The sequence below is a fragment of the Amblyomma mixtum genome, chromosome 3 (genome assembly GCF_055824585.1).
Source record: "Amblyomma mixtum isolate Tamu chromosome 3, ASM5582458v1, whole genome shotgun sequence".
Classification (NCBI taxonomy): domain Eukaryota; kingdom Metazoa; phylum Arthropoda; class Arachnida; order Ixodida; family Ixodidae; genus Amblyomma; species Amblyomma mixtum.
Window position 1 is genome coordinate 128,038,770 of NC_143014.1, and position 26,482 is coordinate 128,065,251.

The window sequence follows — 26,482 nt, forward strand, 5'->3', positions numbered from 1 at the left end:
GTGCTAGCTGGCAGTCAGTGCTGTCTTTTTGTACGTTTGGACTATCCTGAAGAGCGTGAAAACAATAATAGAGCTTTAGAGCAAGCAATGAAATCACTATCTTTGCTTAAATCCCTCCAAACCACCAGAATGTCGCGCTTTGCTCCACCCGTAACCTGCTGCTAACATAACTTTCTTTTAAGAACCCCAGGAGGGAAAAGTCTTAAACTTTACGTAAGCCCGGCAAACAAATGTAATAACAAAACAATTGCTTTATTCTAGGACACCTGTTCACTGAATTGCACAGTTTTGAACAATTTGAACTCTAGAATCTCGTGCCTTTTAGGCGGTTTCTTGTTGACCCAGGCTCACTTTGAAGTATTTTTAAGTTGCTGAAAGAATCCCACATGGCCAGCAAATAGCTGAGTTGTGATCCACATGTGGTGGGTCATACCAGCCTAATATCAGGTTAATATGATCGCACATACGAAATATAGGCGGCGCTAAGTAACAAACAGCAACGTTTTGTCCCATGCCGCGTTCTGCCTCATCTGTCCACTATTTATTGCCCGGGCCATTTCCAGAACGACCCTGAACTTTCAGCACGCCAGCAATCACGAGGAAAGGACGAGAAAATAGCCGGTCGCGCAAGCATAAACATATTGCGCACGAGGCTGCAACCGGCATCTAAGTGCCCGTTAAACTGACCGTGCGCCGCCACCGTTCAATACGTCGGCGCGATCAGTCATGGCAATGGCGCTAGGCCGGGCTCGCGCTTCTTTCCATTTTCCTTTCCAGCTCTCCAACGCATGTCCTCTGCGGCGTTCAACTGCGCGCAGACATCGCTCTGTCTTGGCAGACTAGGGGCATTGAGCAAAGAGCGCCGAGTCAAGGGCGGTATGCGTCCAGCTGTTTTTCTGGCCGCCCTATCGTGAGGAGGCGCTGCTATCGCCCGGTCATATAACTTCCGCCAGCCGCCTTCAGGAGGCACGCGTGTACGGCGCGTGTCTGATTGCGTCGCGTGGACGGCTCGCCGCGGGCAAAAATATTCTTCCCATCGCGTCTCACTCGGTGGCGCGGGACATTTCTGTTTCTCGTCTGCGATAGACATCGCTGTTTTCTGTACCTCTGTGCCACGTCACGTTGTTCACATCGGTTCAGGTGGGTGTAAACCTGTTGCTAGCGTACGGCTATTAATCATAATTTCCTTACTGGTAGTTACAGCGTAGCAAATTTTCTCTCTTCGCCCCACGCATTGCTATTTACAAGCGCGACATTGACCCTGGTTGGTGCTGCTCTTGTGGGACGTATGTTTTTTTTTCTGCAATACAACGTCCTGCCTGACATCATCCTGTACAATGACTGACGGCTCAGATGGGTTCATTTAAAGACGTAAGGCAAGTGTGGTTGGCATGGACAAGTATAATCGCGGGTAAAAACAAGGACTAAAATCTCTAAATGCCGTCCATCTGTATCAAGCGATGTTATGTGCTTCCTCGAAAGCCGCCACAGACTTGCGAGGGGCCCTTGTGTTTCAACACTGGATACAAACAAAGGATATGGTTTAGTATGAGTGAGTGCACAGCAGTGCACTCGTCGCAGTGCAAGTGGTATCACCGTCTAGTTGCAACTCAGAAGCGAACGCATAAAACACCACGAGGTAGTTTTCGATATTTCTTGGTGTTTTAAGTGGACGGTTCTGGGGCTCTGCCTTAGGATCGATTTTTAGCAGAACTTTCTTGCAGGCTAGTTGGTTCATTCCAGGTAAAAAAAAAAAAAGCTAGGACTGCGAGAATGGGAGAGGACCGGTGAAAGAGGAATGAAAATGAGAGCACAGGGCCTGTGTTGTCGTTTTCGTTCCTCTTTCACCTGTCCTGTTCCATTTGCGCAGTTCTACCTTTTATCTCGATTTTTAATTTTTTTTTCAAATGTTTTCTTCCAAAGGGTTTCCGTCTTCTGATACACGCATACTCAATTTATCTGACACATCAGCATGTTCATTCGTTTGGTGGCAGGCATCTTATCACCCAGGGGTGAGAGGGTTCACTGCTTCAAGCTCGAAGCAGTCACCAACGGTACACTAGCAACAAGTACAGAGGGCAAAACGCATGTCTAGAACACGCCCTGAGCGTGTTTCGGGCGTATCACGCGATAATTAGCGATAAGATATGGTTAAAAATGGTCTGGATATAAACGTTTGCTTCTACCCTCACAGAATTTCATTGTCATTTTTTGCCTACTTGGTTGCAGCGACTTTGGGAGCTCCGGAACACAGAGTTTGGTTATTCTAGGCATGTGTTTTGCCCTCTGTACAAAATGGCAGATTTCAAGAAGCAAGTGCATGGAGGTAGGCCTACCAAATTCCACTCTTCAGCCGGCTCGACGACGGGAAGCAGTTCAGCGCCTATTTGCTGAACTATGTACCAGTTCAGCTAATACCGGGCACGTTTAGAGGTCGGCGAAATGCCAAAAAACGCCCGTGTTCTGTGAGGTGTCAGTGCCCGTTAAAGAAGCCCAGGTGTCCCAACTTAACTCGGGGCCCTCCGCTACGGTGTCTCTTTCTCTCTTCCATCATCCTCTCCCCCTTCATCCCTTCCCCCGCGGCGCGGTTCAGGTGCCCACCTAGAAGGGAGACAGTTAGTGCGTCTTTCTTTTCTTTATAACCGAATATTGCTTGCTTCTAAGGACTGGTTCGTCTGATAAACAGTCTATAAGGAGAAATTTGGCGAGTTTACTGCCTCTCATTTCCAAACCGGTCCTGAAGGAGCGATTTTATCGTGCCAGTTATTTAGTTTGTGCCATTTCCCTTATTTTCCGAGGACGTTTCCACCTCTACCAATAGACACGCGGTGGTCGCGTGGTCGAGACGTCGATGCTGATGGTGCTCATCGCTCATCGAATAGATACGGGATATTCGCTGTAGCAGCTAGTGCTTTAAGGGAGTACGGTAGGGTAAATGGGTCGTTGTGGTTTAAGCTTTATAGCTCACAGCACTATATATTTTATTGTGAAATTTTGGTAGGTGAATAAGAATGCCTTTGGCCTTCTTTTGGGTTAAATTTTTTTACAGCGGACACTTTTTTCCTTTTTTTGCATTTGATAACCAAATTTTAGGCTGGGGTGAAAAATTAAATGTACCTTTTCTCAGAAACACAGCACAGTATGACCGTGAAACTTCGCACACTGATTCCACGGGATAGTGGCTTTAAAGAGATCTTAATAAAAATGGGTTTCTACGAAACGCTCAAAAGAAAAAAATTATTACCCTCCCTTGACACCAACTGTGGGAGAGACTTCCCAATGAATTTCTTTTTTTTTTCCGAATAATAATAACTCCAACAATGTTAAACGTTTTAGGTTCAGACTATCTGAAAAGAATTTTAGTAGAAGTGGAGAAAATTTCAGCGTAATCGGCCTTATAGGTTTCGAGAAAAGGTGCATCAAAGTTCGAAAAATTCCAAAAAAGTGAGTTTGACAAAAACAGACATATGTTTGCACACAGAATACAACAGATCAAAATGCACCGGAAGAATACGCGCACTTTCTGGCTCTTTTAGTATATTCCCCGAAGCCTTTCTTCATGTTGCTTTTTTTTCTACGATGTTCCTTGCTTTCTGGTGAACTTCGGAACTCTGCCCTTGCAACGCGCTCCTAGTCAAGCCGGTTCGGACGGACTGTACAAAATACACCTGGCGTGATGCCAAGTGTTTCCAAGGCGCCAATTCGTGCACGATTCCCGTCATCACAAGTGGCCAGTTTCAATGTGTCATTCCAAACGAACGTTGTTTTCGGACAGAGGCACCAGATAAGCTGATTCAAGGACTCATTGCCGTTCTGTGTCCTGCCATGCAGGCACTTGCTTAGAAGGCCTGGCGACGACGAAGCTTGCAACACTGGCTTGACTGCTCCCAGAACAGCGGTTGGCAAGCTGGTTTTATCGCAATATCCCTCAGGATTTCCTTCACTGAGGGCACGGTTGTATCCACACCATGATGACGCTCCCTTGGGGCACAGTCCATGATTTGGCTTTCCATCAGTAGACAGCTTATGAATATAAACTGCCCACACAGCCTTTTGAATATTCTCTAAGCTGTCGGTTTTCTCACTTATGGCCTTGCCATAATAAAATTGCAGGAAGTCAATGTCTTTTTCTGTAAGACGACCTCTTCCAGACAGTGCTAGTCCATCTGACAGCTTCTTACCCCTCAGGTAGCCTTGAGGTTTCTAAACCTGGTCCCCATACACCTTTGTACATGGCCAATGCACTCGTGCTTTTCAATACCTTTGCTGTACGGTTTTGATTCTTTGACAGCAAAGTCTGTCTTGCTGTCCCCGTCACCAATATATTTGGTGTACATAACGCCATGTTCTTGAACAGACCGCTCAAACGTCTTCACAGCACCCGCAGCCTCCAAACCTCCAGATGATCCAATAAGCGTTGCTTTGCGCTCTTCTTGGCTGCTGCCAGAGGGGAGATTCCGTGAGCACAGATGGCAGAACTTAGTCTCCACTTCGAAACCTAGCACCCTGCCGGTGTCCGCTGATACAAGTGTGACGACGCCATGCAGGGATGAATGCCTTCTCTTCATCCAGGTTCCATCCACAGTAGCGGCAATTTCCTGCTGTTCATTAATCCCAGGCATGTCAGCCTTCACCTCGTCAACAGCTCGGGTGATGCTTTGCGAAGCAACAGCCTCTGTTACATGAAGTAAGTGCGAAGTGTAAGACGCAAATTTCGTAGGCGGCGGAGGAATGTTTATAACACCGCATATCACATGGCCAGCCAGCACTCCTTTCCCACACGTTCGTAGCGCATAAACAAACCGTTTGTTTATTTCAAACATGCCTTTTTGGCATCGCTTAGATGCTTGGAACGAGCTTGTCTCTCCACATGCATTGCAACAGACATTCTTGGTGCACGCCAGTCCACTACTCCCGTCAGTGTGTTTCGTTAGGTCCAGCTCACCTTTCCTGCATTTCTTGCACAGCGCAGACTTCCGAAGAAAGGCGCAAAGGATCTCAGGGATCGTCTTCCACGTTGAAAGTGTCACATTGCGCACTCTCACCTATTTTAGAGAAATTAGCACTTCGACGCACCGGCTCCTCGTTCGCTTCGCTTCTTGTGAACTGATTGCCGCGCAACTTTCTCTTCCTCGTTCACTATGAAGCTATTGTTGTCATAATCCAGCACAATATGCGGCCAAAGCGAGGTAGATGTAGCGGCCAAAATGCCAAAGAACGTTCAGAATGTACGTGCGCAGATCTCGCAACAAAAGCCAACGACTTCGTTTCAACGCGCTGCAAGAGCACACCTGGCAGAAACATTTGGAATTAAAAATCGTGAAAATGGCAGATATTCGATGTATTTAACCGAGTTAGCCATATATATCACAAAATAGTGCATACATACAAAAGAAATGATGAAAACTAACATGTAAAAACCCTCGAGTCCGCCATTTTTAAATGACTTCGAGCGCTCCTGCGCGCTCGCCACTGTACGGTTTTCCTCCAGCACAGTGTGTAATATTTTTTAGTAATGAAATTAAAAAATCGGTTCTTTGGCTCATTTACCCTACTATGCCCCCTTAAGACGTGCCGAAAAAACACCGCCGAAAGAAAAAGGCAAAAAAAGAAAACAGCGGACCGCACAAGTGTTGTAAGTGCTGTTCAGCGCTTTCCTTTTTTTTTGTTCCCATGAATACCTACCAGCTCGTTTAACTGCCATTTTATTTTTGAAAATGGACGAGAAAAGAATAGAAAGAAGTGAATTTTTGGCCCCATTTATATTTAATATGCTCTCAGCATTTTCGGATCCTGGGCATATGTTGACCGGCAAGGTTCTTATTTATTTTCTTTTTTTCTCTTTACAGATGTGGTAGTGCTTAGCCATGCTTTCCTGTGCGTTTCATCACGTTTCTGGATTCCTGACCCTGACCGCAGCAACTAAAATGGTGTCTTTCGTCGGTTTGCTTCTTGCGCTGGCTCTTCTGACAACGTTGTCACTGGCTGTCGTTTATTTATCGGCGGTCAAGTTTATTCAAGTGAGAAAACTCCGCAACCTCAAGAATGTGCCTTATAGGTGGGAACCGCTGCCGTATATGAACCTGTGGGCGCTCTATAAAAGCACCGAACAAGCCGGACCAGAACTCCTGAGTTCTTGTGAGTGCCCAACGTTTGTCACTGTTCAGCCGCAGCTGTGCTTGACCAGGGCAGTGAAGCGTATTGCCTTTCAAACCATTTTAAAGAACAAATCACCGTGCCCCCCTCCCCTTCCAATATTATAAGATAAATTACTTCGGTTCTGAACTGTACCAAGTGTTTTAGGGAAGAATAAGTAATTTTTGAAAATAGGCCTTTTCAGGTAAAAAATATGGCTTCTGCAGCATAGTATTACCAATGTTGGCAGGCACCAGAAAACCGATGAATCGTTTTTAAATAGTATTCTGCTTAACTAATTTTAAGGCGGAAGCCTTTAATGCCTCATCGTTGTAAGCAGGAGCTGTCGACAGAAATGTCACGCTTTTCAGTTGGTCGAAACGGTCGTGACGACACAGTGCGCGAATTTCAAACGGGGCCAATTGTACTGCGGCTACTAACCATGCAACCAATTAAAGGGATCGTATAGTGATGCTCCAAGTAAGTTTGACTGAGTTTAGTTAATTGCTTACTTAACCAATTAGTCAAATGAACCTTTCTAGTCAAACAAGATAAATAAATAAAACTTAGTAGGAAATTGGCCGAGCTTGGGAATCGAACCCCGGTCTCCGCAGTGCGAGTCCAGCACGCTACCACTCCGCCATGCCAGCTCGATGGTTTGTAATGAACAAAGGTGCGTCTAGTGAATACGGTATCTTCGTTCACTCCCATCTTCCTCCCTTCCCGTTACGGCGAGGTTTAGGTGTCCACCGAGATATGCGAGACACATTTCCTTTCCTCAAAAACCAATTTACCGACGAGCAAGTCGTATTTGTCCGCGTTTCTGATTGGTCCAAATTGTCGTGACGTCGCCACGCGCGAATTTTGACGGGTGTCCACCGAAATATGTGAGACAGTTACTGCGCCACTCCCTTTCCTCAAATACAATTTTCGACTAGTGTCTACTGATATATGTGAGACAGTTAATGCGTAATTTCCTTTCCTCAAATACAATTTTCATTTTCTTCACTACGGCCCCTCTTTCTTCTTTCAATCACACTTCCTCCCTTCCTGTACGGTGCGGCTCAGGTGTCCACCGAGATGACAGAGAATTACAGCGCCATTTCCTTTCCTCAAAAAGCGTTGCGTTCAAAGGGCAAGGCATCGCGCCGAACGGATGGTGGCGTTCCGTGGACTCCCTGGCAGCGCTACAACACGCTGTCGCGTTCCACTCCTAAAGGCGAAGCTTAAGCGTCATTAATGAGCAGTTAATTAATGCACCAACAAAATGGGAAGTGAACAATCGCGTAGCAGAATGCAGCACTCAGGCTTTCGCCTTTCACCACTTTAGCCGCTAAAGTTTCTCGTAATTTTTTTAGTAATAAGCTTTTTAAGTACCTGTGCTAGAGTTAGGCGCCTAGTTGCAGTTATATTTCTAGCTGGGGGTTAGTAATAGCGATATGAGTTTTTAGAATTTCTAAAACGCGATTATGCTTAGCGCTGCGGCTCGAAAGATTTGGCTTTTTCGACTAATTATGTGCACCGCAGAGGTTGCTGCACCAGCAAGCTTTTCGAAAGCGCATGCTATTTGGCATGATTTAGGCAAAAATTTCTGGGCCACAGCGCAGAGAATATTAGAGTTTTCGAAATTCTAAGACCTGATATCGCCATTACTAACGACCGGCTACAAATCTCTATTGCAACCAGTTGCCTAACCTTGATAGGTAGAAAGTTAATTACGAGAAATTAATTAACGTGGTTGCTACTTAACACAATTCCCCTGTTTTCTGGTGCCCGCCAACACTGGTAATACTCTGCCGCAAACACATATTTTTATCTCAGAAAGTCTTTTTTTTTTAAATAACGCAGTATCTATAGAAACATTTGGTATATGGCTTAAGGACACACATTCATAAATCTCCAATACAAGCTCACGAGTGGAATGATGAGCCAAAGGCAACCTTGCTCATGGTTGTTTAAGCCCTGGTTAGTAGCAGTGTGGTGAAAATGCTAAGAACTTCCAGGCTAACGTGGGGGTCTGAAGCCAAATGTTGCCCATTTTGCTACGCCATTACATTCACCACGAAGCAACCATGTGTATCTTTACCAGTTTGATGAGTAAGACGGAAATGCAGGAAACCAACAAACACGGTATAGTTAGCACTATCATCTGTCGCAAACGTAGGGTAAGAAATTTGGGTTTGTTTATCCCTCTGTCCGGCATCGTGCTGAGTTCAGCACTCCGCCCTAATTTTACGTGTGTGTATTACAAGCAGACTTTACTGGTTTTCAAAGATGGAGTAATGAATCTAGAGGAAACTTTTCCTTTTGGCTGGACAAGTCATCCTTTTTACAACACAGTGATGTGCACTTGGCGATTACCAAGGCGATAATGCACAAGCAGTTCTATTGTGCGCACAGGTAGCTTCTGTTTTGTTTACGAAGATATGCACTGATATTCCTTAAAAATAAACATGTTTGCAGGCAGAGATATTGCTGCTTTAAGGTTCTGTAATAGTTAAGGCACAGAATGATAATGGGCATTTTGATCTAGCATTGGCGAAGTTTTCATGCACTTCCTAATCAGGAACTTGTTTGAAATAAATGCTTAGCCGACCTTTGGCTCTATTTCCAGCGCTGTTTTCCGCTGTTGTCGGATTTCATCGCATCTACAGGAAGCGTGGTATGCACATGTTTTTCATCGGTACAACGCCATCAGTAAGCCTCCAAAAAGCGGAGTTTGTTGAGGTAAGATTTTTTTACCTATCACGTTGCGAAAACATGCCAGATTCAGTTTTTGAGTAGATAACACCAATTTGTCGAACACTCAGAGATCGACAAATTTATAGTAAATAATTCGTGAACAGTATTACTTGATTTGTTACGTGTTCTAAGGAAACTTTCAGCGCTATTAGTTGTAACAAGAAAGGAAGCTTGATCATTATGGTTATTTAAGCAAGGAATCAATACTTCCGGTGCAGGTAGCAATTGAGATGAAACCGGAACATAGGCGTGCAGTTTGTGGAAATTTCAGGATTATAAAAACGGGACACTTACACTTTCCTCACAATTTTTACCTTCATCCCAGGAGGTACTCTCGAGCAATTCTCTTCTTGCAAAGGGGCCAGAGTACGGATTGCTTCACAATTGGTTGGGAACCGGCCTACTTACAAGGTATGTAATAGCACTGTTGCCCTCTGCCAAAAAAGGGCTCTGGGGTTGTATTTTGGGATTGCTATTTTCACAGTTTATTCTTTTTCTTGTTTCTCATTGGTCAACCCCGGCTTTCATAGCAGAGCCACTCACTGGCGATGATTGCTAGCTACCAACTCTGACATCATACATGGCAGCTACCAGTCAATAAGAGGCAAATGGACACATCAGGACAGAAATTATCAAAAAGCAAAACTAGAAAATAATTTTCACCCTAGGCCCTCACAATTAGGGCGCGATATTCAATATTGGTCTTGGTGCAGTCTTCAGTCTTCGTGCATTGAGGAAACCTGCGGAAACTAAAATCTATATACTGTTGTCAAAACCTGACATCGATGTTCGTGGTTGTCTCTCATGCGGCAGCTACATGGTAGAAGACGTTCGTAAAATCGAACGTTCAGGGGTGAACAGAATCTGTGAGAGGTGCCGCGCATATTAGAACAGCACGATAAATCGCTGAGGCAAAACACAGGCGAATCCACTCTAGGAAAGGACAGTCTAAGGCCCTATTTTTATTGCGCTTGAAAGGTTTAACTACATCAGCAAATTCATAAACATGTGGCATCTGCCTGTGCCAATACACTGTTAATGTTTGTTTCTCCCAGTACAGGCAATAAGTGGAGAGCTAGAAGACGACTCTTTACTCCAGCATTCCATTTCCGCATTCTCGAGGACTTCCTATCAACCATAAACATCCAATCGACCATCCTTGCCGAAAAGCTTGGCAAAATGTGTCGACCTGGGAACCACACTGATATTGTGCCTTTGGTCACGTTGTGTACCTTGGATATTATTTGCGGTATGGTGGCATTTTACTGTTTTCGTGAAGTGAAAATCGAACTATGCGCACTGTTTCCACATGAGTTTCCACAGGCTGAAATTTACCTAAAGAACTGCAATATTTTAAACTTTTTTCTTGAAAACTGTCCGTGGACATATCGCTATATTCTATCACCATCTACTGGGAACCTCCAGTGGTATATTTTTGAACGCTTGTTTACATTCAGAACATTCCTGCGAAGTAGCTCGTTAGACCCACCAAAATAGAGATATGCAGAGAAAAGAGGAACTAACCACTGCAAAATAAGCAAGCAATCTTTTATAGGTTTGTGTAAAAGTATTTTGGGGGGTTTTTTGATGTCTGATAAGTCACCAGAAACCATTTCTTTGTGTTGCCCGTGCTTCAGGGAACAGACACATCTAACTAGTGTTCATAGGCAACTAGCTCAAACATAAATATGAAAACCTTTTTGCTTCCAGAAACTATAATGGGAACATCAATTCGTGCACAGTATGACGAACGTTCCCCGTACGTGATGGCTGTGAACAGGTAAGTAATCTCGCTCGACGGTTTATGTGATTTTTTTTTAGAATCGAGATAACATGAATGGATTGGAATTCCGAGTCGGGGTTTTAAGCGGAACGAGCGGGGACAGTTGCAATTTGTCGAAAAAATAAACACTTTTTCATTATAGCTGCGATTTATTCCCCAAACATTACAGAACCTAGCTACAAAGTCTCATTTTTTTTCGGCCCAGTAAAGAGCCAGACATTCCATTCCAGTTTACTGAAGAGCAATTAGCTGTAGTTTTCATAAACAGCTCGTGAACATACTTTTCGAAGTGCGTTGATAGCGCTCGGCAAGAACTGATCGGAGAGTGGTTACCTCGTTGGAGGAGTCGTTTCTTACTCCTTCTAGTGCACATAAGCATTGCTAAAGAAAATGCAGGTTTTTTGCTTCACGCGGCAAAACAGACAATCAAAAGCTTAATAAGAAGATGATGACGTTTAATCAGTTATTAAATTTCTTGAACAACGTTCTCACCAAGCCATATCACCTACTCTCAAAACCGATGCTCTCTAACTATTTCAAAATGTAGGGGAAAATCTCTATCGAATAAAATTAGCGACTGGTATAACAAAGTGAAGTAGCACTACTTTCGCGCTAAAACAATAATTTATACTACGTTCCCTATTCCCGCATTTCTAACTTCCTTTAATACTGTGAGAGGATAACAATACAGCAGGAAGTGTAGTTGGTGCTAATATGCCTCAGCTCTAAATATTTTATTCAAATCGAAGTAATTGTTGAAAATTCCATTTTCTATCGTCGCATCCACCATTGATACGAAAGCTGAATGTGGGCCGTGAAAGACGGTGTAGATCGGAGCTGACTAACAATCGCACAGCATACGGGCGTTTTTTCATCGTCGAAATGCGGCTGCCATTCCGTAAATTGATCCTACGAACTTGGGGCTCACCAGTCGAGCGCAATAGTGACTGATTCACAGCAGAGGATAATGTGTATCTCTGAAACCTCTCCCCACAAAAATAAGTAATCCATACAGCCTGTGAGTATTCCATCCAATAACTGCGCACCAGTCTGTTTCCCTGTGAGCTCGGCTATGCAGTGTTGTCTGTGTAAAATTAATTTATTCATACTTTCTCGAACATAGTGCTACGCAGGGCCAGAATTCCTGCGAAGTTCCTTACGCACGCTTTTTTCGGGGTGGGGATGTGTTCAGCATTCATTTCATAGACGAAATGCTTTGTGTCTTTTGGGGCATACAGGCTTCTGCATTATTTGAGCAATGTTGCGTACCCAATTTTAATTTTTCTCCAGTAGCTGGATGCGCAAGATTTTTTGTCGATGTAGCATTTTGTGGGCGGCTACTTTAAACCTTTTTTTTTGCATTTTTTTCAGCCTCGGAGAGCTGTTTATACGGCGAATGCTGAACCCATTTTTTCAGTCCGAATTTATCTTCAAAAGAAGTTGCATTGGCAGAGAATACTACAAGTGCCTAAACACGCTCCATTCCTTCACAAGAAAGGTACAAGTATGAAAAACGGGCTCTCTCTAGTACATTCCTCACCCTGAAGGTGCCGAACACACGCTCCCTCCCCCATCCAAACAAAAAAGAACCTACCGAAGCCTTTCAAGCTCTGATTCAGAGAACTCATTTTAGGTAAAAACTTATACAGTTATCGACGTAAATTATGCCTGTGAATTCACCATTCTTTTCTAGCCTCACAGTACAGTGTAGGTAGAATCTGTTTACGCATAATTATCCGCATAGCGGAACGGAAGCCGTCGAGGCAACAATGCTACAATCTTTTAATAAACATTGATCTTGAGCATGTTATAAACTTAAGCCAATACATTAATTTTCACCTCGTGGTGACACACCTTTCTTGTTTACTTAAATTCGCTCTGCAGTTATTATCACTTTCTCTTTTATTGTTTATTATTCACGGTACTTTCGGGCAGAGTCAGGTCTTATTTGTTTATCACTGTCATTAAACAGTGGGGCTTACTGCTAACGTTTTTTATTCAACCAGGTGATAGCAGAAAGAAAAGCACTCCTGCAAGTACAGGGTCACATTGAAATTCAACGCGACAGTGACATCGCTGACGACAAACAAAATAAGCAGAAAAGGCCATTTCTTGACCTTCTCATTACTGAACACTTGAAAAATCCAAGTAGCATCACAGAAGAACACATAAGGGAAGAAGTGGACACATTCATGTTTGAGGTAAGCCCGGAATTGTCAATTACAGATGCCTTGGTGCAAAGTTACCGTTTGCATGCGCCTTCAGCAGAACTCGAACTGTTATGTGAATTACGGTAGCTGTCGTAGTTCTGGCCCTAATACAGCATCGCATGCAATCAAATCCTCGCATCCTCGGTTGTCTCTGTCATCTGCGCATTACATATTCAGGAACATTTACCTAATTAGACGTCGCTGGGCGCACTAGGCCAAATAGTCAAATTAGTCATGTTCATGCGCGATTATCGTAGTCCCTTAGCGAAGCATCTTGAATACCTGCGAGTAGACGCGGCTAGCTTGCATGGCTGAGGGAAATCAGCCGAACAGAAGGAAAACATAGCTTCCGACTATGTTGTGAAAACATAAAAATATGAATAAAAATGGCAAAAACCGAATGACATTTTTTTTCTTGTGGAATTAACTGCTAGTTAAATCACTTCCGTGTTAGCTCAGCTGACAATTTGGTAAGTGTTAGTCGGGCTCCACGTTAGTCTATTCTGTAAATAATGTTTGCAATAGAAAGAACGGCGAATCAGAAAAATTCACCTTTTGAAAGAAAAGCAACCTTAAACATCACAAAACAAGAAACTTGATCACTGCGGTTTTTATATGTATGATTGTGTCTTGCGGTGAACGCGTACGATGCAAACTCATAGTAAATGTCTGGCGAAACAAACGCCACGATTGTTACTCGTCACATAGAATAAAAGCTTCGCCTCACCGGCCTTTCTTAACTTGTGCCTAGTGGGGTGCTAGTCATAAAAAAAAATTACTGCAGTCAGTTAAAGCTTGAGAATGTAGGACAAACTCCACTTTCACGTACATTTGGCTGTCTTTCAGGATTTCCGCGAGTTAAAAAATGAGAGATTCTGCACTGCAAGAGCAAGGTTTGAATGAGCTGGCAAACAGTTGACCACACTAACGACTGCTTGGCTCTTTTTCGAACCACTGCAAACACTATTTGTTGACTCGGCAGCTGACTCGAAAGACGCGGGCTCGATCCAGGCCGTGGCGGTCACATTTTGGATCAAGGCTAAGTGCTAAAGGCACGTGTACTGTGCGCTGTCAGTGCACGTTAAAAAACCCCAGGTCGTCGAAATTTTCGGAGCCCTTCACTACGGCGTCCCTCATAGCCTGAGTTGTTTTGGGCCGTTAAACACTAATAAACCATAAACCAAACCCTTTGTTGGACATTACAAACACCTTTTATTCACCTTAACCCTGCCGCGGCAGCCGCATTTAGTCAGGCGAAATACAAAAGCGCCCGTGTATTGTGAGGTGTCAGCGGATGTTAAAGGTGCCCTGCGACGTACATAAAGCATGAGGTCTTTATTCTTTGTATGCAGAATAAGGGACATTGTGAGTTTTGAGCGCGCAATGAGATCACCGAAATCATAATATTTGATATTTTAATCTTCGCTAGAAATGCTTGTTTCGAGCCGATGGTGTCGCAACGCGGCGGCCATTTGCGGCAGCGGAAATGAGGTGGCATCCAGATAGGGCGCTGCCTTTCTCATTGGTTGGGAGTCCAGTTTGCATATTGTTTCTTTGTACTTGCGAAGTGAATCCAAAATGTTATGTCTCTGAGAACTGAAGGTTTTTTCGCATGCCACCAAACTGGAAAAAAGCAGGGAAAGCGAACGAAAACTAACAAGAATACAGCTAGGGGCGACACTTTCCATTGCGCTTCAAACCTTGGTGGCGGCCAGCGCTGTTCAAAAAACGTTGGCTCAAAACAGAAAGCGCGCGCGTCGAGACCGGCCGTGACCATACCAAGACGGGAGCGAAAAAAAAAGCCACTCGACACACCTTGCCCAGAATAGGTGGTGTCCAATCTGAACGAGCCGCAAGGCATGCTGGGTACTCCGACTTCCGGGTCTTTCGGCGAGATGCGCGTGTACGGCGCTCTGCTTGAAATGCGGATTTTCCAAGCTTAAATTCGCTCCTAATAAGTTAATACGCGCGAATGAAGTCGTAAAAAAGGTCAGCATGCTCTACGTGCATTATTATGCCCACGCTCGACGTTCCGTATTGGAATTAAGGGCGGAAAAGCGTTGTAAGTGCGAACGTTTCGGCATGCGTCGTCTGTTCGCGCTGAAGTTTAGGACGCTTCATTCACTCGCTGAAAAGTCCGCCTCATCTTACGGTTATCATATCGCTGCTACATAGTTCTCTAATATATATTAGAGTACATATTTCCTAGAGGTTTCGCGCTTCCAGGCGCTGAATGTATGGACTACCAGCAACCGCAGCCTAGCATTACCTACGAGCGCACATTGTAGCAGGGTGGCTACAACGGCAAGGAGCTTGAACCGTGCAAATCCGCGGATGACTTTCGATACTTTTTCTATACACGCCGCGGTGGCCTAGCGGTTAGGGCGCTCGGCTAATAAGTCGGAGGACCCGATCCGGGACTCGGCGGTCGCGTGTCCGATGGAGGCGAAGCGCGAAAGGCGCCCGTGCGCTGCGCGATGTCAGCGCACGTTAAAGAACTCCGGTGGTTCCAATTAATATGGAGGCCTCTACTACGGCGTCCCTGATTGCCCACGTGTCGCTCCTCTTCTCGAAAGTCTGTGAACTTATCAATGTTTTACAACCTTAACAAGGGGCACAATCTGTTTTATTGTCGGTTCCTGTACTTACTTGTCAGCTTAATTGCTTTGGTTTGGTTTGGTTTATGGGGTTTAACGTCCCAAAGCGACTAAGGCTATGAGAGACGCCGTAGTGGAGGGCTCCGGAAATTTCGACCACCTGGGGTTCTTTAACGTGCACTGACATCGCACAGTACACGGGCCTCGAATTTCTTCTCCAAAGAAATTCAACCGCCGCGGCCGGGATCGAACCCGCGTCTTTCGGGACAGCAGCCGAGCACCATAGCCACTGAGCCACCGCGGCGGCGTGTCAGCTTAATTGCTTTCGTTGCATATTTGCTATGCTTTATGGAATAATTACTGCAGAAGCTGGCATTCTTAACAACTCTGTCATGTGATTTAATTTTAGTTGAGCTGTAATGCAAAAATGCAACTGCATCACAAATGTGTTGAATTTTCAGCACTACTGTAGTCTTTCGGCCTGTACGAATTATGCCCCGACAAGCATGCACCGAGACTTTGTGGCTGAAAACCTCCACTTATGTGCGCCAAGAGCCCAGATGGGAAGTTACATGGCAGTTATTCCAGCAGTGAGAGGCGTCCACTTACTGCAGCTTTGGTGGATGCACAAGAACTTTTCTCACAAACAAAATTGACTATGCATAGTTATGCACTGCAACTGCACTGCAATGCATTTCACACCCTGCAGGGTGGTGTGGGACATTACAAGCCATTTACATTTAACTTGCACCTCTGAATGTTAAGAATTTCTGTACTTGATTTCCCGATGCTGGTTGCTGCATTAGGTAGATGAAAAAAATGTACAAAAATAAATGCTTTGTTTTGTGTCATCTCTTGAACATTCACTAGCTTCAAGGATGTCAAATCAATGTTGCTTCCCATGAAAGCAGAGGAGAGCCTGTAGCCATTTTGCTGTCGTGTACTTCGTACTCCGAGCCTAGTTGAAGGAGAACCACCAGCCTGTGTACAGACAGATGTCGCCAATGATTGGCACCTCAGTTGCCTAGCTATGTATAGAAATGTGGAGATGTATAACTTACGCACTGTATGCACAATGTTCAAGGTAAGGTAGGTAAGTAGCAACACTAGCAGCTAGGAAAAAGATGAGCTTGCCTTCTGTTTTTCCTAATAAAAACCTAAAGCCAAAACAAGGCATCAAAGCCTGCTACAGAGCTTCACTACAGGCACCACAACACGCACTACAGCGCTTCTCTCTTCTCCTTTCTTTGTTTGTGTTTGCATGCTTTGGTGCTGCTCCTTTTCTTAGATTCAAAATGCACCAACTAGCCCCAAAAGAAGTTTTATTGAACGTAAACAAAGTCAGGCAGAAAGACAAAACAGTAAGCAACAGGAGCCAAAAGCAGAACAAGCTCTTGACGTGGGCAGCTTTACTGTTGAACTGCAAGAGGAGCAAGTTTCTCAGCTATTAACGAGAAACTCTTCTTGTCTAGTAGGTATAACATCATATCTTTGTCTTGCAAAACCTTTCGCAGCGCATTTTCTACAGCATGTAATAAATGAGTTTAATGCAGATCTTTGTGACAAATAGTAAATTATAATAAATAGTATGGTCGAGCGTAAAAAAATATCATGCTTCAGCTTTTACAGCACACACAGAAGCCTGATACGAGTTGTTTTCAGAATCTTCTACAAGTCCCTGTTACAAAGTCTTGTGCAATGTTGAACAAAAGGCATTTGCATCCAGTTTTAGCTTTGGCGTTAACAATGCGGCACAGCTTGCACATTGATAAACCATCCCTAAGACACTAGTGATACCAAAAAGTCTGGAATGACTGAACACAATGCGTTCCTTGGCTTTTTAATAAAAAAAAACGTAATTTTATAGCATGATTATTACTCTTGATCGTTATGAACCCAACGACCTCTAGACCAGCCTCTGCCTTCCTTGTAGCATCTTGCACTTCTTGAAATCACCAATGTACCTCTCAATTAGTCAATCATTAAGTGCAATATTACTACATGCAAACATGCAATGCATCACATATGCAAGCTATAGACGTAGACATTTATTTACTTCATATGCATGTTCAGCACATAAACACTGTGCGAATGACACTTTGCTGCACAGTAGAGTTTAGTATTATAGCATTTGTCTCAGATGTCAATTCTAGTAAGTTCTGTACAATGAAAGGTGAAAAACAGCTAGGCTATGTTGGCTGCCATTTATTTTTAATTGTGTTATCCTGAAGTGAAGCTTTTCCCAACTTACTGACTCAGAGTATGAAAAGAAAGGCGGTTAATAATTCTTATCACTTTCTAATGCGATCACCTCGTCTGTCAGCCTCCTTCTCCGCACACAGGAAACGAAGAAACATTACTGCAACATGCGGGTCCACACAAACAGGGAACTTATGTGTAACAGGTTGCTTAATTATAATTTTCCATACTTGCTGCGTGCTCATGTCGACTAGTGTTCTGGTGAAAACGTGTTTCAGTTTGAGTATGAAATTAGCGAAAATGGCCTCATAGAACAATTTATAACTCTTACAAGTGCTCGTAAACATGCCTTAACACTGCGACCAGAGCAGTGCCAGCGAACGAGATGCCGCCGTACGTGGCCGCGGTGTCGCCGTTTCGACAGCTGACGGCAGTAACAACACACGCCTTAATTAAGTATTAGCTATGAATTCGAGCTGCTCGCATTCAGCGCAAATGTCTAGGAATAATCGTCCTGTCCTTTAACATCTTAAGTTGTCACGCTGTACTGACGGAGGCCGAACAGCATATATTTGCAAACATAGCCCGCGCGGTGCTGCCGCCGTCATGTGAGAACGGTTGTGGCACATAGCCGAAGTCTTCCGAGCGAGAAATTGGTGCTCCTCAAGGAGATAAACAACCTACTTTACCGAATTCTTCAACTTTCACAACGCTCTCAAACTCTGCCGCCAACAAAATGCTCGAAGCACAGCATAGGGTTGACCGTCGCAGGCAGTCTGCCAGCGGACCGCAACGGCGCACTGTTCTTGCCGTTCCCTGTACTTGATGGCACTCGGAACACGTTGCATTCCGTTGCAATGAAGTTTCTGCAGGTTGCGGCAGCACACAACATCCTTTTTCCAGCAATGTGAGCGCCAGTATTAAGAAAAGAAAGACCGAAACCACACGTCTGCAAGCAATGCCTACGCAAACCAAACGACAGAAAAGACCCGGAAGTTCAAATTCACGTGACAAAGCTGCGCCGTGACGCAATGTCCGCCGTCAGTTGGACACCACCTATTGGGAAGAGAAAGGCCGGACAGGAGACGGAAGTCGAGTTTTGGGGGGAGGGGGCTACTGCCCACAGCCTTCTAGTCCGACTAAAAAAGAAACTTCGGGGAGCTTCCTTTGTGGTTAGTCACCCCTGCCCTGACTACGGCGTCGCGTACACGGGGGGAAGACGCCGTCAAAATGCGCGGCTGTCTACAGCCCCGACAAAGCAACAACTGCATGCACGCTTCCGCTGCGTCTGCGCGAGGTGCGGTTCTGATTGGTAGCGCCCAATCTCGGTACTGGGTGAGTGAAATGGGCGAATGAAGTGCGTTTTCGTCTGAGCTTTTCATTTCGAATTTTCAGAGTGCAATAACTTTCGTTTGCATGCTCCGATTTCAATAATTCTTTTTGCTCTGGTCTCTGGAAAGCATGACGAATCTATTTAATGATATAAACTGGTACTGAGAAAATCATCGCGGTGCCCCTTTAAAGAACTCCAAGGGGTGTACATACTGTTGACGCTGCCACCAGTTGTTGGCGAAGATGGGTCGGTTTGGAAGTCGTTGCTAGCTCGCTGCTGCTAGTTGCTCGCTTGACGTAACCGCGGTCAAGCTACCGACATCCGTTCCCACCACCACCAGGACAGGAGTGCCGCCAAGTCAAAGAGTTAAGGTGATGGAAGGAAGATTTCAAGAGGGTTTATTTACATCTTTTTACAAGCATAAGAGACTGAAGTGAAGCTCAAGTGAGGTTCTAGTGAGTTCTAGTGAGACTGTCCTGCCGCACTCGTTGTCGACTTTTATACTGTTCTCCTTCCCTAAATTCCCTAGGTTGAGGACGCCCACGCCGGGTGGGAGGGGCCCAGATCACAAACAACACAAACTTGTGCGCACAAACACACCACTGCACCTAGGGTCAAGCCCCCGTCACATGTTGAGTCTGAGGGAAAGAACGTTTGCGTCGAAGCAGCGCCGACTGCAGTAGGTGGTGCTTTCCGGCCATCCCGCGGGTCACCGACATCTGCTGTCGCCGCTCGAGGCCGGAACGCAAGGTCACGAAAAGGCCGAAAGTGGTTCCTCGTGCTTAGAGATGTTCGCGAGGGTCGGAGATGATGCCCGCCGGCTTGTCGCGGTGCCTGGCACGCCAAAGAGCCACAGGAAACGAGGCCCTTTGTTCCCCGGCATGGCCACGGCAAATGGGGAAGATAACGTTCGTCTCCCCGAGGCGGCGGCGGCGTTCTACACGTGCAGGCACTTCGGAAAGGGGGCCTGGTTTTGCTTAAACTCAGCCCCTTCGTTTTGGTCCTGTACTCCGACCGGGCAAACTCCGTAATTGAAGTCAGCTGTCACCTGGGTCCTCTCCGTGCGTGCGGTCCATGGCGGCAGGCCCGAAAGTAATCACGCTGAAGTTTCTCGCAGCCATATCTATACAGTAGAAACAGGTGTGCTGGCTGGCTCCAAACGAGACCCGCTGACGTCGATCTTAATAATACCCAATAATTTTGGACAGAAGCATTCCTGAGCGGGAAACCATTTATGAACACAATTTTTATATATAATGTAAGATTTCACTAAGACAGTCAATATATCCGTAGATCACCTGATTGCAGCCTTGCATTTTTTTTCTATTAATGTTTTTGCTCTCATCAAAAGCGTTCGCCATTGGTTTTCTATAGCAGTCTTAACTGTTCGATGCGATGAATGGAAACAATTTAAAAGAAATATTTTCCTACATATCTCATGAGTGGACCATTACCGTCAATATTTACAAACATTAACTTAAAATTTTCTCATTTTCCGGCGTCCCTCATAGCCCATGTGTCGTTTCGAAACATTAAACCCTACAAGACGCAATTTCTTTAAAAAGCGTTAATAAGCATACGTCCTCTGGAATGGAAGCACAAAAATTTTCTTCGGTGAAAGTCAGGTGTAGACCGGCAAATAAATCACTTACTTCCAAAATGAAAGGAGCATGTTTTGCAGCGAGAGCAGTATCTGCGACGTCCCTCAAGACACACTCGAAAGTTTGTCCGCGCTGACTTGACCACAGATCACGTGCCTTGTGCTACCTTCAGTTTTCGGGTGGGGCACCCGCTCACCCGTGATCACGTGACGAAAGATAGGCCTTTTCCGCATCGAGGTGACCAACCTTCGTCATGAGTAGGAAAGACGCCTCCAAGCGCTTCGGAATGCCTCCCGGGCGCTCTGTGCGCGTCTGTGTACAAGTCATTAGTTTTAAGGAAAGGCGTGATAGCAGTTTTACAGTGAGCGTGCCCCAAGTCCAGGGTTGTTGGGCATAAATTTTTATTGTGAGCCAACTGTCGAATATTGTAAGGTACTGTTGCGGAAATATTGAAGGTGATGGTCCATTCTCCCGATGCGCAGCAAAATCTTTTCAGCTTTGTCCTTTCATCGCATCGAGTAGTAAATTCTGCCATAAAAAACCAATGCGGAACGTTTTAGACGATAGCAAAAAAAAAAATGCAAGCCTGTCGAGAGGAGACCTGCGGATAGCTTAATTGTTATGCTGAAATCTTAAAAATATAAAAAAATCGCGTCCTTAAAAAACTTTGTTAAAAAATTAACTGGTCCAGAATTTCTGGGTATGCTCCTGAAGGACTATGGTATTATGGAAGGGGTCGAAAAGGCAGAGATTTCAACGAACAGGCAACATGTACGCTTCCTCTAGCTGAGTTTCGGGCACACGCAGTATAGCGTAAGCTTAGTGATTTTTTTTTTTTTTGCTCTGCGATGATAAAATTAGTTTTCGTTCTCAAAAAAACAAAATGGTTTTTCGCAACCGATACGTCAGCAAAAGAAAAATGTACCGCAATGTACGCGGCACCCGTTTGTCGTTTATGATGACGTTCCCCCGCGTCACTACGAGTGCTCTGTCGTCTGCAGGAACGCTGGTTGTCGGTGTCATCTAAATGAATTTTTCCCTTGCCCAGTGTACCCGCTGGGACCGCAATGTCTGTTCCAAAGCAGCCTCACCCAGCTGGCAGATTGCGCACCAAATAGACGCGAGAAATGAGATTTTGTTGCTACTTTTTTCATTTTTTTAATTCGAACGCTTGCGTTAATACATTGCTACTTACTGAGGCAGTAAAACAGGCTGGGCATACCGTGAAAAAAAAAAAATGGCCGCGTTCTTCGGCGAAATATCCGGCGCACAAAAAAGAAATGCGTTCGCTTCTCATATAACCTCGGTTTTAATACACAAATCTTGGACCGTATTCTATAAGCTGTCCGTTAGCCGTTGTCCATTTCGCGTCCATTCGGTCCTCTGTCAGTGGTCACTCAGATACACCCGCGGCTTTCAGGCGTCTGTGGCAAGCGACCGGGTCATTGGGTGGTTGGCGACCGGACCGTATCGTTGGCCGAAATTGGATGCAATATGCAGCCGCTGTTGGTGTGCATCGCAGCGCTTTGTCGATGGCAGGTGACCGGACCTGTCCTCTGGCTGCCATATGCAGCCAATGGTAAGGTATGGTTGCCAACCGCCCACGACCGGGTCACTTGCCACACGCGCTTGAAAGCCGCGGGTATATCTGAGTGACCACTGACAGAGGACCGAATGAATGCGAAATTGACAATGGAAAATATACAGCTTATACTACGTGTTTCAGGGAGACTAAGTAATATTCAAAGATAGGCTTTTGGGGGTAAAAGTATGGCTTTTTCGGCATAGTATTACCGGACACTCAAAAGACGGTGAATTGTTTTAAGCAGTAAGCTGATTAACTAATTTCTGATAATTATTTTTCCACTGTAACAGCTAGGCAACTAGTTGCAATTAAAGATTTGTAGCCGTCTGTTAGTAATAGCCATACCACTATTTAGAATTTTGAAAAGGCGATTATCGTCGGCGCTGTTCCTCGACTAAGTTTGGCTCCATCGTTCTAAAATACGCGCTCTTTCAAAAAACATGCAGGCAAAGTAACCTTTCCAGTGCACCTAACTAGTCAAAAAAGCCAAATATTGTCGAGCCACAGCGGCAAGGGTAATTGCGTTTTCGAAATTCTAGAAACTGATATGGTTATTACTAACGACCGGCAATAAATCTCTAATTACAACTAATTACTCTGATTACTCTATATAATCTGATAGTTAGAAGTTAATTACTAAAAATTATTTAACCAGCTTGCTATAAGACGATTCACCCGTTTTCTGGTGCCCGCCAACACTGGTGATACTATGCTGAACAATCAATATTTCTACCTCAAAAAACCTTCTTTTGAGAATTACTTAAAGGCTTCTCTTAAACACCTGATAGAATACAGCCCCTGGAGCGCTCTTCTCCTGTGCTGACCAAGCGTTGGGTGGACGGTGAACAGGCACTCGCCCTTCATGAATGGAAGGCGCCGCGATATGCTAACTTGTTGCGGGCTGCCGAGCCTACCGTAGACGGGAGAATCAGCTGAGGCAACGCACCGCCGCCAGCGCTTAATTAAGTTCCCCCCTTTTCAGCCATGCACGCTATTACATCGGCGCGCACGCTGTATTTTTCCTTTTTTTTTTATTTCGCAATCGCTGCACACGGGGCACACACACGCATGTCGCCAATGAGGACGACTCGGCTTTTAACGAGCATGCTCCCCGATATTCATAATACACGGCAAGGAATGAGCCTGGCGAGCGCGTAGTAGTTGGCGGCTGAGGCGTCAGTGCACAGCAAAATCAGTTGATACAATGCGACGGTGGTGCCGTCTCTGCGCGTTTTCCTTTCATATCACAACACACAGAAAACAGAGCATACGGCAAGGACGTGACCGCCACAATTTGGTCACGCTCCGCAGTATTTGTGATAAACGGCACAAAATACACGCAGCGAGCTCGGAACACCGGTGGTCGAGTCGGTGGCATACCGCGGATCGGGAGCGGCTATTTCAGAAAAAAGTCCGTCACTGTGCTGCGATGAGAGCTCACGGGCTGCCGCCATTGGTTGGCGAATGTATATCGACATAACGAAGTGGGTGAGTTGGCAGGGCATTTTAAAACGGCCGCCATGGAAGAAAAAGAGGGACAAGACAAAGAAAAAAAAACAGACGACGAGCGCTGTTCTTTCTCTTTCTTGCATACTCATTTGAGGGACTTTGTGAGAGCGAGGCTTCTCTTGCATTCTCAAGTTGCAACTGACATAGCTATCAGACCCATAGTGAGCGCCACTTTTTGCCTCATGTGTTAGCGCCTAAAACATTTGCACAGCCTTTGTTCTTTCTGTTTTTGCGTAGAAGAGACGCTTTCTCCTCCATAACGTAGGGTCACGACACAACAGCAATGGGAATCAGCTGGGCTCTGTTCCTAATTGGTCACCATCCAAGTGAGCAAAAGCAGATACACGACGAGCTGGACGCAATTTTCGGTGACGACAAACAGCGCCCGGTCACCTCCGAAGATTTGAGGGAAATGAAGTACCTCGAAAGCTGTCTGAAGGTTTGTAGAAGTGCTTTTTAAGTTGTGCGCGAACATAGAGATTATTTTAATTATTTGCTCTCTATTTTATAGGAGTCCCAAAGATTATACCCATCTGTTGGCTTTATAACAAGAGCTAGTGAAGAGCCATTTCAAATCGGTACGCCTTTACATTTTTCTACCTTTAATTTCTGCGCATTTTGAACGCGTAAAAAAAATTATCATAGCCTTTAATGCAACCTGTCATTTCCCTTCCGCTAGGAGGCATAACTTTCCCGACGGGCACCGTTGTGAGGCTGTCTACGTATTGTCTTCATCGAGATGAAAACGTGTTTCCGAAACCGGAGGAGTTTCACCCTGAAAGATTTTTTCCTGAAAATGCGAAGGGTAGACATCCCTTCGCCTACATTCCTTTCTCAGCTGGTCCTCGGAATTGCATTGGTGAGGTTGAACTCATGCATTAAATCCGTTAAAATCTTATCATAACACTGTTTCTATCCACATCTTTCGCATGATCGTGTGCATTAAGTGAAAAACGTCGAAATTATTTGAAATGTAATTTAGCAAATTTAGTCTAGCAGTTTAAAAATTTGCCGTTTCAGCAAATATTTGTTAACAGATTCACACAGCGCAACGCTGTGTGATTCTGTTTTTTAAAGCATGGACCAACAAGCCCGCACCAAAATCCTCTTAGCAAATATTCACTGCGCACACTTTTGGCAAACAGTTACTGAGACTAGGAGGTCGCGCGTAGACAAGTAAGGCAAAACGCCCGTTTATTAATCAATGCTCCACTCCCACTTTCATTCTCATGCAAGGAAACAATCGTGGCTGCGGCCATTCCGGCACATTACTTCATTGCCGTGCAGCATTCATAATCCCACACGTTTCTCCGATATCTCGAACGTCTGTGAGTGTGCAACCCAGTTATAGTGAGAACTTACTTTGTTCCTTCTGTTCCCGCCGTAGGTCAGAAGTTCGCCTTATCAGAAGAGAAGATTGTCATCGCCAACATACTTCGTCGGTTCAAGCTGAAGTCCCTTGATCATCGCGATCAAGTTGCCCTGGTGACTGAGCTTGTGCTCAGGCCCAAGAACGGATTAAGGATAGAGTTTAAAGCGAGATGAGTATACCTGCGTGTCCTGAGGACTGTATTGTCATTGTTACTGGTGTGCTCGAAGGAGCTTATCAGCAGTGGCACTGCAAATATCACATTTGGACGAACTCATCACCTTCGTTTTCAGTCAGCGTGTGTGTGCGTGTGTGTATGTATATATATATATATATATATATATATATATATATATATATATATATATATATATATATATATATATATATATATATATATATATATATATATATATATATATATATATATATATAAGGAAATGACATGTGCACGATGACCAGCAAAAGTCCACGGATGCACTATCCGGTCAAATATCTCCAGGACGCGTGAGCTGCAATCCGAGCGAATAGCTTGGTTATTAGGCAGTGGTTCCAGACCAAACTTGTGGGAGTAAATTCGGGCTTGCGTGCTGTAATGAGTGGTATCCAAATGAAATTATTGTTATAAGTAGCACCGATGCACCTGAAACATTTTTCGCGCGTCCTGGAGACTTTGTCTCCTATAGCTTGTGATACTGACTTTTTTCTAGGTGCTACTGGCCACGTATATGTGGCAGATTTGCGAGAGCTGACTCACGCACCATTGGATGCTATGCAGGATATCGAGCATTTTTTCTTCATGAAAATTGAGTTCGCACAGCTCGGCCTGTGCAACGAAGGCATACAGCCAGCTTTCTCATATAATTTGACCAAGGCTCTATCCTGATATCCGGTTACCAAATGGACCATAGGCTGAAATATACCACTATAACTTATCGAAATAAAGTGTTTTATTACTGTACTTGTTCATCTCATGACAGTAACCCAAATGCAAACAGAAGTACACAAATTTGCGGTTTCTTTTCTTTCATCACATGTATCTGACAACAGAACACAAGATAAAAACACTAAGTAAATCTTTAAACGTCAGTCCTTTTTAACTTTTCTTACCGAACGCATTCGGCATTTTTAATTCGACCAACGTAAAGCGTAACCTGAGGAAGGAAACACAGGCCATCTGCGCGAAAAGGGCTTTTTGGCTCATGTAGTGTTAGCATTCTTCCATGCTTCCGTTACGCTCGAGGTCCTGGGACATTGCGTACACAGGATGGCAAGATTTTCCAGCCCAGTGCTTTCATCGTCCTTCAACGACTCCCGAAGTACTTCGTATTCACCTGCCTCTTTTCCTTCTGATTTCATTATACTGCTTTCTTTACTTTCTCTTTGCTTACACCAATAAAATCAGTTCCTTTAGCATCA

The 26,482-nt window shown here is 44.7% G+C and overlaps 1 protein-coding gene and 1 pseudogene across 2 annotated transcripts; one reads left to right on the forward strand and one right to left on the reverse strand.

Moving 5' to 3' along the window:
- The first annotated feature begins 957 nt into the window (after positions 1 to 957).
- LOC149351790 (cytochrome P450 4c3-like) lies at positions 958 to 26,482 on the forward strand. 2 transcript variants are annotated; one of them, XM_089581114.1, is made up of 12 exons: positions 958 to 1,140; positions 5,850 to 6,138; positions 8,750 to 8,862; positions 9,203 to 9,288; positions 9,933 to 10,126; positions 10,588 to 10,657; positions 12,032 to 12,158; positions 12,667 to 12,861; positions 23,960 to 24,133; positions 24,206 to 24,272; positions 24,374 to 24,553; positions 25,082 to 26,482. In XM_089581114.1, exons 2-12 carry the CDS (start codon positions 5,868 to 5,870, stop codon positions 25,237 to 25,239), a joined length of 1,635 nt encoding a protein of 544 aa, XP_089437240.1. In that variant the 5' UTR covers positions 958 to 1,140; positions 5,850 to 5,867; the 3' UTR covers positions 25,240 to 26,482. The 2 variants fall into 2 exon arrangements, with proteins under 2 accessions (XP_089437240.1, XP_089437241.1); XM_089581115.1 differs by lacking the exon at positions 958 to 1,140 and adding an exon at positions 4,542 to 4,687.
- Positions 3,493 to 4,823, reverse strand: LOC149351791 (uncharacterized; annotated as a pseudogene).

Excerpts from the sequence above, each read along its gene's own strand:
- LOC149351790 (XM_089581114.1), top strand. The coding sequence starts at position 5,868 with ATGCTTTCCTGTGCGTTTCATCACGTTTCTGGATTCCTGACCCTGACC. Across the intron at positions 8,863-9,202 it reads AAAAAGCGGAGTTTGTTGAG|GAGGTACTCTCGAGCAATTC; the intron begins GTAAGATTTTTT and ends CCTTCATCCCAG. Across the intron at positions 10,658-12,031 it reads TACGTGATGGCTGTGAACAG|CCTCGGAGAGCTGTTTATAC; the intron begins GTAAGTAATCTC and ends CATTTTTTTCAG.